This window comes from Benincasa hispida, chromosome 12, assembly GCF_027475165.1.
Source record: "Benincasa hispida cultivar pf3 chromosome 12, pf3_genome.v1.1, whole genome shotgun sequence".
NCBI classification, from domain to species: domain Eukaryota; kingdom Viridiplantae; phylum Streptophyta; class Magnoliopsida; order Cucurbitales; family Cucurbitaceae; genus Benincasa; species Benincasa hispida.
Genome location: NC_143489.1, coordinates 21,099,587 through 21,110,626, shown reverse-complemented (window position 1 = coordinate 21,110,626; position 11,040 = coordinate 21,099,587). Strand labels below are relative to the sequence as shown.

General features: G+C 40.9%; 1 protein-coding gene across 1 annotated transcript; it reads left to right on the top strand.

Annotated features, from left to right (window-relative positions):
• The first annotated feature begins 316 nt into the window (after positions 1-316).
• Positions 317-2,793, top strand: LOC150031859 (uncharacterized). Its single transcript, XM_090308308.1, has 3 exons — positions 317-422; positions 764-1,977; positions 2,473-2,793. The coding sequence occupies exons 1-3, from the start codon at positions 317-319 to the stop codon at positions 2,791-2,793; spliced, it is 1,641 nt and encodes a 546-aa protein (XP_090164434.1).
• Positions 2,794-11,040: the final 8,247 nt, after the last annotated feature.

Below are 11,040 nucleotides of genomic sequence, written 5' to 3'. Positions count from 1 at the left end.
AACAGGGGTGTCGACTCGTTAAGTAGGCTCAACGACGCTTTCAGCCAGAACTTATCCCCCAGATTGAGGTTGAGGTCAATAAACTGATTGAGGCCGGGTTCATTCGTGAAGTTAAATATCCAATATGGATAGCCAACATTGTCCTGGTTAGAAAAAAGAACAGACAGCTTCGTGTTTGCGTAGACTTTCGAGACCTAAACAGCGTCTGTCCTAAAGACGATTTTCCATTGCCCATCATAGAAATCATGGTCGATGCGACAACGAGACATGAGGCCTATCCTTCATGGACGGATCTTCCAGATATAACCAGATACGGATGGCCCTCGCAGACGAGGAAATGACGACATTTCGAACCCCAAAAGGGATATATTATTACAAGGTAATGCCCTTCGGGTTGAAGAACGCCGGCGTTACTTATCAACGTGCCATGTAGAAGGTGTTTGACGATATGTTGCACAAACATGTGGAGTGTTATGTGAATGACCTTGTGGTCAAGACCAAGCGACGACAGGACCATTTGAAAGATCTAAGGACCGTGTTCGATCGCCTAGGAAAGACCAGTTAAAGATGAACCCCTTCAAATGCGCGTTTGGCGTAACTTAAGGAAAGTTTTTGGGTTTCATTATAAGACATCGAGGGATAGGGATAAACCAAAATAAGATTAATGCCATCCAGAAGATGCCAAGACCAAGAAATCTACATAAGCTAAGAAGTTTGCAAGGACGTCTGGCCTACATCTGGATGTTTATTTCTAACCTGGCAGGGCGGTGTCAACCCTTTCAAAGACTGATGAGAAATGAAGAGAAATTCGAATGGGACGAGGCTTGTCAGAATGCTTTCGATAACATAAAGAGATACATGATCAACCCTTCTGTCTTAGGAGTCCCAGTAGCAGGCAAGCCGTTGATACTATACATTGCAGCGCAAGAGAGATCACTGGGGGCACTATTGGCACAAGAAAGACAAAAGGGAAAAGAACGCACTCTCTATTACTTGAGTAGAACCTTTAATGGAACCGAGATTAATTATTCCCCTGTAGAGAAGACGTGGCTCGCGCTCTTCTTCGCCATAGATAAGTTGAGCCACTACATGAAGGCCTTCACAGTTCATTTAATTGCGAAAGCCGACCCCATCAAATACGTCCTGTTCAGGCCGATCATCTCGGGACGTTTAGCCAAATGGACAATCATGCTTCAACAGTACGACATTGTCTATGTACCACAAAAGGTAGTTAAAGGGCAGACATTGGCTGACTTCCTGGCAGATCATCCGGTTCCATCGGATTGGGAGTTAAGTGAAGACTTGCCTGATGACGAAGTTCTCTTCACAGAGACCTCCGAACTGTGGGTCATGTTCTTTGATGGTGCGGCACGAAAAAATGGTGCGGGGGTAGGTATCGTCCTCATTTCGCCAGAAAAGCACATGCTGCCTTATAGCTTCGCACTGGCCGAGTCATTTTCAAACAACGTCGCCGAATACCAAGCTTTGATAATTGGCCTCCAAATGGCCTTAGAGATTGGAGTAGCTTGTATAGAAATCTTCGGCGACTCAAAGTCGATAATCAATCAACTCTTATGCCAGTACGAGGTGAAGCAAGACGACTTGAAACCCTACTTCACTTACGCTTGCCAGTTGATGGAGAAATTCAAAAGCGTGGCATTGGAACATGTCCTGAGGACAGAGAACAAGAAAGCGGATACCTTGGCAAACCTAGCCACTGCTTTAACGAACCTGGATAATGTGCCCTTTAATATATCACTTTGGCGAAGATGGGTTGTACCTTCGATTGAGACCACATATGGGGAAACGAATGCGATATCAGTCTACCTAACCGACGAGGAAGACTGGCGGCAGCCCATCATAGATTATCTTGAACATGGAAGGCTTCCAGATGACTTCCGCCGTAAAATCGAGGTTTGTAGGAGGGCTGCGCATTTCATTTACTACAATTTGAAGAACTTTTCCTTCGGTGCCTCAGTAAGGAAGAGTCAGTGAAGGCTTTGGAGGAGGCACACTCAGGCGTATGTGGCGCGCATCAAGCAGGACCAAAGCTACAATTCCAACTGAGAAGAATGGGTATATTATTGGCCGGGAATGATCCAAGACTCAATGGATTATGCAAAGAAATGTGAAGCCTATCAATATCATGCGAATTTCATTCACAAACTGCCCGAGCCTCTACATCCGACCATAGCCTCGTGGCCTTTTGAAGCATGAGGGCTCGATCTGGTCAGCCCTATAACACCTAAGTCGACAGCAGGACACTCCTACATCCTCGCAGCCACTGACTACTTCTTAAGATGGGTTGAGGCTGTCGCACTAAAAGAAGCTAAGAAAGAAACCGTGGTGGATTTTATCCGCACTCACATCATTTATCGATACGGTATTCCCCATCGGATCGTAATAGATAGCGGAAGACAATTCTTCAATAGTTTGATGGATAGGTTGTGTGAAAAATTCAAATTCAAGCAGTACAAGTCATCCATATATAACGTCGCCGCAAATGGGTTGGCTGAGGCATTTAACAAGACATTGTGCAACCTACTAAAGAAAATTTTTTCCAAGTCGAAGAGAGATTGGCATGAGAAGATCGGTGAAGCGTTGTGGACTTATCACACCACTCACCGTACCCCTACAGAAGTCACCCCATACTCTCTCGTTTATGGGGTAGAAGCTGTCCTTCCTTTGGAAAGAGAAATTCCATCGTTGAGAATGGCAGTGCAAGAAGGGCTGACTACAGAAGACAATGCCAAACTGCGACTTCAAGAGTTGGAAGCACTGGATGAAAAATGATTAGAAGCTCAGCAAGAGCTAGAATGTTATCAGGCATGAATTTCTAAGGCCTTCGATAAGCATGTAAAGCCTCGGTCCTTTCAAGTAGGTGACCTAGTGCTCGTTGTAAGGAGACCAATTATCACAACAAGACATACGGGGAATAAATTTACACCTAAATGGGATAGACCCTACGTCGTCAAGGAAGTCTACACAAATGGAGCGTACAAGATAATTGATCAGGATGGGCTAAGAATTTGCCCAATCAATGGCAAGTTTCTCAAGAAGTTTTATGCATTAAAAAAAAAAACCTTAGTACAAACTACGTTAGGACTTGATCCCTGTCATTATAAAGGATACGTGGGCAGATTAAAGAAATTTAAGTTCAGTCACGTGATAAAAAAAAATATGTGCATGTACATGAGTAAAAGAATATATATAGATAAATAAACAAATAAGAGAAGCATGAATTTAAAGAAGGCTACAAGGCGCCAGAGAACATCACTGAGAAAAGGACAAAAAAAAACTTCCATTTAAGATGTTTCAGCGCTACAGTAGTCGAATCCAGTAGCTATGCCTAAGAGTACGCCTAATCCAATAAGACAAGCAACATCAAGTCAAGGTACCCAGTGGTAGTTCCCCAGCTCATGCTGCATCGCTTCCAACACATGGCGTAGGACATCCAAAGCTTTGACATTCTTATCAGAAAGGATTGGGGGTCGGACCCTACGTTTTATGTTTTATCGCCCCCCCCCCCCCCGCCCCCCCCCCCCCCCCCCCCCCAACTCTATCACACATAGCCCCACCCCCCCCCCCCCCCCCCCCCCCCCACCCCCCCCCCCCCCCCCCCCCCCCCCCCCCCCCCCCATCTCCAAGGCCTCAAGCTTATGCAGATGTCAACACAGACACAATATCTTGAGTACCTATGATGGTGACCACATCCGCTGGCATGTGATGTTTGGACATAGAATCGAGTCCTTGTGAATGGGCACGCTCTTAGAAATCAGTAGCCATATTTCAGCTCGCCTCCAACCTGGCTTGTAGTGTCTCTCCTTCTTGTAAGGCCCGACAGTCGCGTTCAAGTAGCGCTTTTCGTTTAGCAAAAGCACTACTCTCATCGTACAGTATCTTCTCTAGATCAGACTTAGCCTCCTTCAGACATTGCTCCTTACTTGTTTGAATTAATTGAGAGGAATAGGATAACTGAAACTAATTGTACTTCTCCACGTTTCGAAAGTACTCATCAACAAGTTTTCTGAGAGGAGGGAGGTTGGCACCACAAATGTCAGAAATGGCTCGGAATATCTCATGTGTTTCTTTCTCCAGACTAAGAACCTTCTCGAAAGGAGTAAGCATGATCTTGGGGACGACCGAGGGTGGTGCCCTATTAACTTGCCTCGGGGACTTAGTGCCACTTGGACTTGCTAAGATCTTCGACGCTTCTCCGGGTTGGAGAACTCTTCCTACCATAGGCACCAAGGGGGAATTAGTTTCCTTGGCTACGTAATCTGAAGCCTCGATATTCCTGACGACCACTGCCTCCTTGACATGAGAGATGTCACCAGGGATAGCACACACTGGATAGAACCTTGGCACGGGATCCACCGACAGTACTTCAGAGGTACCAACGCTCTCAACGGCTAAGTCAACGGCAAAAGAGCCCACCAAAGATTCTTCACTTCGTGAGGCTTCAAATCCTTGAAGAGAGAGGTTTAGGGATGACTACAGAAGGGAAGACTAAATGTAAACCGTACAGTTTAAAAAAAAAAAAAGAGGAAACGAGACGAGCGGACTTATATATAGGGACGACATACCAGTAGATTTAGAGCATTAGAAGCCACTAGATCATTCTGAACCCTCTCAAGAAAATCGACATCCGAGGCCCTATGTTTTTTGGAGCGTCGCTTCTAACAACGATCACCGGTACTACTATGATTGTCCTCTTCAACAGGTTTGGAAGCATATTTTTGTATGATCACCGCCACCTCCTCAGTCAGGCAAAGTTGCTTCCCCCCATGGGTGATCCCTCTACCTTTGGGTAATCTCGGCGACGCTGGGGGAGGAATAACACTAGTCATTAACAAATGACGATTCCCTTCGAAGTAGTTCCCGTGCTTTGCTAACCACCAATCCTTGAACCGTGGGGTAACATGAGTGTGTGAATCCAACGTACAGGCCGACAAGAATACCTAAGACGAAGGCTTGCGTCTCGTGCATAATCTCCAATAATGTAAAACATTATTCGGCATAGGAGCGGGAGGTATTCCCCCTATATTATTCGGAATGTCCTGATGGAAGCCGAACTGTCGACCAAAACGAAAGGGACTATACGACTCTATAGTTCGGACGTTCCCACACTGGGAGGATATGTAGCCTGATCGCATGCTGGAGAAATAATTGGACTTCAGAAAAGATAGGTCTCCATCTTCAGTTAGGCGTTCATGCCTGCTCCTGTTCAGAATGCTTGCGTGCCACTGAATACTAGCGCCGCTATGGATCAATTCTCGTGCCTCGTACTCGTCGAAGTAAATCGAGCCACCTTCGCCAAAAAAGCAGACCATCTTGGGACCTCGAACAGCGACAAGAACGAGGTAATTTGTGTTGAAGTAATGGGCCAGCTAACTATGGACATAATGCATGGGAAAGTGAAAGTCCATGCGCCCGATCGGGTTTGAAGCCTCTGCTATCAGCCCTAGGCCATGATAGATGTTGGCCAAGACCGGAATAACAAGTCTATAAATAATCCCGTGAGCCATCAAACTAGCTATTTTGAAGACCCCGGGGCAAAGGTAACCGCCTTTCTAGGGAAATACAAAAAGGCATAACCAGCAGGATAGAAAGACGGCCAGGTAAGTTTTGTCTTTCAACTCGTCTTCGACCTCTGACTTCGCGAATAGCATGTTCTCCCTGCTTGACCAATCTCGGAATGCAATCTGCAAACCGTCAGGATTTTGCATGGACCGAGATCGAAAGGCTTTCTTTTGCTTCCGTGTAACGGGCTTGTCATATTTGTGAGCCCCTAGGAACCAAAAAGAGATCCAGGAGCTGATAAACAGCAAGGAGTCATGCTTCGAGGGAGTTGTGCGATTTTCTTTCTGCGAGCACATTATCGAAAAATACGCCTGAAAGAGGTGTTCACACGTCTTCGGCAAGTACCTCTCTTTGTCGCGGTGACCGGTTAGCTCTTTGAGGGAAGGGGCCACCTCCTCGTAAAAGCTTCCTCTAATCGGAAGGCAAGCATTCTCTGATCGGAAGGCCCCCGAGCAACCAGAGGTCTCACAAAGAAATCGATGCTTCGCCCACCGCAGTATAGTGAGTGTATGTTGAAGGGCACTAGGCTTCACAGAAAGCTCGAACTATATCACCATTGCGATCATACATGTACAAAGAGGCCGTCACTGCGCCAAACAAACTGACATCACGAAGGAATCGCTCGTTTCGACCTACTGCAACCTCAAGCCACTCCCAGTAACAGTCAACGAAGCCGAATTCTCAAAGGACTTTTGTCACGACGGTCCAACGGACCTGACCCTCAATTATGCGACGTCCAAGAGTCAGCACTCGATCGGGATTTGAGTCTCCTCAAGAATAGAAGATCATAGGATCCATGCACAGTCCTCTCGGGTCAACGACACTTCCATCGACAATTTGGAAAGGATCATGTTGTCATCTAGACTTGGCCAACGATCAGCGAAAGGACCGACTAATGATTTTGCTACAGAAAGGCTAAGTCCTTCCTTCATGGGCTGACTCCGGTCTTTAAGAATCACGAGATGCCTCTAACCAGATGAAACGTGCTCGGTGAAGTGAACCATTGTTCTGCAAAAAAAAAAAAGAAAAGAAATATATATATATATATATCACTGAGATCCTTCTGAGATCGAACGGGAGAGTTGTAAGCCTTTGCGGAGCCCTTCCCATGACAACTTGGATGCACGAGCGGCGCATAAGGCAGACTTTTCCAAGATCCACCCTAGGGTGACCGAATGGGAGAGTTGTATGCCTTTGCGGGGCTCCTCCCATGGCGATCAGGATACATGAACGGTGCTATGAGGCAAACCTTTCGAGGATCCTCCCTAGGGTGATCGAATGGGAGAGTTGTAAGCCTTTGCGGGGCCCCTCCCATGACGATCAGGATGCAGGAATGGTGCTACGAGGCAAACCTTTCGAGGATCCTCCCTAGGGTGATCAAATGGGAGAGTTGTAAGCCTTTGCAGGGTCCCTCCCAGGACGATTGGGATGCAAGAATAGTGCTACAGGCAAACCTTTCGAGGATCCTCCCTAGGGTGATCGAATGGGAGAGTTGTAAGCCTTTGTGGGGCCCCCTCTCAGGACGATCGGGATGCAAGAATGGTGCTACGAGGAAAACCTTTTGAGGATCCTCCCTAGGGTGATCGAATGGGAGAGTTGTAAGCCTTTGCAGGGCCCCTCCCATGATGATCAGGATGCACGAATACGAGGAAGAACATATACACCAAGGAGTCGATCACACAGATGTGAGAGAAAAAAAAACCACCCTGATTACTGACGGCCGGCGAGATTTAAAAAAAATGGTTGTGCTCTCTTAAGTTACGCTTCAACTCCTACAAAGAGCAAGAGGGGGAAATTTAGTAAAAAAATAATAATAATAAAAAAAAGAAAGCAAAAAAAAATTAAGAAAAAAAAAAGAAAAATATATTTATATGAAAACAAAAAAAGGGGGAAGCCCTAATTTCCCATCTTTTTTTTTCTTTCTCTTTTCTTCTCCTCACTTACAGCCTCCTACCGCAATCCAAGGCTGATTTGCAAAGGACGTAAAGGACGTAAGAACAAAAGAAAATCACAATTCAAACTGCAAAGGACGTAGGAACAAAAGAAATCACACTTCAAGATGAAGAAAATCATGTGTCCTGCCAGTATATATATAGTTAAGTTCGGACGGGATCTTCTACTGATCAGTTGAAATCTAATAAAATCACGGGTTATCTGAACTGAATACTGTTTGTTTGGTTGTGGAATCCCGATTTTTGCCGAAATTGGTTAAGATTAAAAAAAATCACACTCGATTGGATGCTGCTTGAATTGGGGGCAACGGTGGAGTTTTGAATCTTCAGATTAAACGACGAGGAATTTTGAGCTTAAGTTTTAAGAGAATGTGTGCATAAGTAGACGGCTACTTGAAAAAAAAAACAAGCAAACAATTGGGAGAAGGAAATCTCGCTAGAAATTGGGCTAGTATCGCTGGTGGATGAGTATCGCTGGTATCGCTAGTGAACTGATATCGCTGGTATTGCTGGCATCTCTAGTAAGCTGGTATCGCTGGCATCGTTGTAGGGTGGTATCGCTGGCATCGCTGGTAGGGCTGTCTTACGATGCTTTGGCTCTCCAAAACTTCTTCCATTTAAGTTCAAATTCATATTCCATTCAAATTGGAATTAAATTCAAATGTTATCTCAAATTTCAGTCTAAAGTTGGAGGAGATTCCAATCCAAATTTTATTCTAAGTTCAAGCTAACCAAATCGGGTGGTGAAATAGATGTCAAACTCGTCCCAAATTAAAATTTGGCCATATCCCAAATTTTATCAAAATCCAGATGTTTAACTTTGATAATGAATTATGAATAAAATGTCAAGTTAAAATTTGGTTATATTCCAAAGTTTATCCCAAATTCGAGTTAAACTTATGTACTGAATTCATAGTTTGACTAACACATCAGTTGAGGTTGAATTCAAGAACAAATATATTTGAATTTCGATCACAACTTCACATTTTTTTCGAGATTCATCCACCCGTAAGCATGCATAAATCTCGAAAGGGGGCATTTGTTGAAGGATAAAATTTTGGACCAATCACAAGTCACCACGTCGTTTGCTAAATTAATGATGGATTTCTAAATCATTAACTTTGGGTCCAATTATAAGTTGATACATGTTCCGAATTGAATTGAAGACCAGTTTCAATGACGTCACGCGGTTGAATCAGATGAGATTAAATTGGCCCAATTTGATATTATTATTTGGGTTCAAAGTCCAAACTACAAAAAAAAAAAAAAAAAAAAAAAGTTAAATTGGACCCAAATCTCAGATCAGGCCTAAAACCAACTAATTGGGCCCAAGGGTCAGACCCATAGACCAACCAAGCCCACGAAGTCTGCCTGAGAACTCTATAAATAGAGAAATTCTATTCAGAGGCAACATTTTCTACATTTAGAGGACCCAGAGAGAATTCATCAACAAGCACTCCTATAAGACAGAAGACCCTTAAAGACACAAAGACTCCTCCAATACTTCTACTCCAAGACTTTTACTTCAAGCTTCCAAGACTTCTACTTCAAGCTTCCAAGACTTCTACTTCAAGAATGTTCGGTGCTTTTCTTCTCCAAGTCAAGCACATTCACCCAACTGAGAGAGAATCAGAGGATTAAGTATTAGAGATCGAACCACATCGCATCAAATCAACTTCAACATCAACACAGACTCGAGTTCAACTCCATGAAACACATTTCTCCGGAAATCTCGTGTGAACAGTCCTTTTGGAACTTTTTGCTATAAAATGTAAATATTTTTAAATATTTTTTTATATTTAAAAAGGCCCATTTATTATTATTTTTTAATTCCTAACCATTAAAATTATTCTTTTGTTGGATTTTTAGTTAGATGAAGATTTATTTGATTATAAAAAGTCAACACACAACTAAATTCATTAATTTATTTTTCACCATATGTCAGCAATGTTATCATTTCAACATTGAACATTTACACATTTTGTTTAATTTTTTTATATTTCATTTTCTTTTTCAAATTTTCATTATGTTCTAATGATTGTTTTCATTCTTCCTCTATTTTTCATTCAATAATATAAGTTTTCTTGCATTTGTTTTCCATAACATAAATTTACAAATATGTTAAAATGTTTTTAAATTAATGAAATAAAATAACCTTATATTTTATTTACTTAGGCATTGTATTATTTAGAATTCAGGACACATATATCAAATCATTATTATAGATAATTTAAATCAAATACAACGAAAAAAAACTTTGATGGGAGCGGGAGGTTTTATAAAAATTAAATAATTAAACAACCAACAAAGTTCTTTCCCCTTTTGATCTGAAAAAATCTCCTTAAACAAGAAATTTGATTTAAAAAAAATATATAAAAATTTGGCTTTATTTTTTTTTCTCCCTCATGAAATCACACCTTTGAAGAACTATAAAAGAATTACTTCATGAAACAATAATTAAGATATGTTATTATGTCACTTTTATATTAATTTTATTTTACAAAATTTATTTACATCATATTTTAATTTTATTCATCCATATATTTTTATATATTTTTCTCTGTTTATAGTTTAAATTTCACATCAACTATTTAAATCTTAAATTCAATTATAAGTTTATTCATTCAAAAATATTATTTACTTCTAAAAATTGTCTCAACAAATTTCAACAACATAAAAAATATCTCATATCCATTGCCAATTAACTTAATAACAAGAAATATATAATTTTCTACACTAATTTTAAATTACTTCTTTTCATGTCAAATATTTACCAATTAAACTTAATGAATGTTAGATGAAAATTTTAGGTTAAAAACTATTAAATTATATTTTAAAATTTATTCTAAATATTTATGTGAAAAAAATTTAAGTCACGTGCATCAGACGTATCTCTCAACTAGTTAAAAGGAAATAGGGGCAGTGGCCAATTTCTATAAAAGAAGAAAATTAGAAAGAAAAGAAACGGCAAGAAGTGTCATGTGGGCCTTTCTTTCTATTCAATGCCACTGAAGAATAAGTAAATCCGAGAGCCTAGGTTTTTCCCCTCTTTTCCAGCATTTTAGTGTGACAACGATGGTCCGTTTGGTTCATAGGAATAAGAGATAAGAATGGGAAATAATATTTTATTACCATGTTTGTTACAAGTTTTCCATCTTGGGAATGAAAATATCTTATTCCAAGGCATTTCATATTTCAAGCCATCGAATTTTTTCATAACCATCAAATAGGTGGGTTTTCTCCATTTCCTGTTATTTTTCCCCCTCTCACTTTTTATCTTTTCACTTTATTTGTTTTACTTCTTTTTTTATATTGTTTAATTTATTCAATTTTTATTAAATTAAATTTATAATTGACATATATAATTAACTTTGTTAATAATAATGCTAATATAATAATTTTCTGTTATTATGAATTAATATGAAAAATCATATTATTTTTTTAAAAAATATGAATAACCATAATTATATTTCCTTAAATCTCTTTTTATTGGTAATATATATTG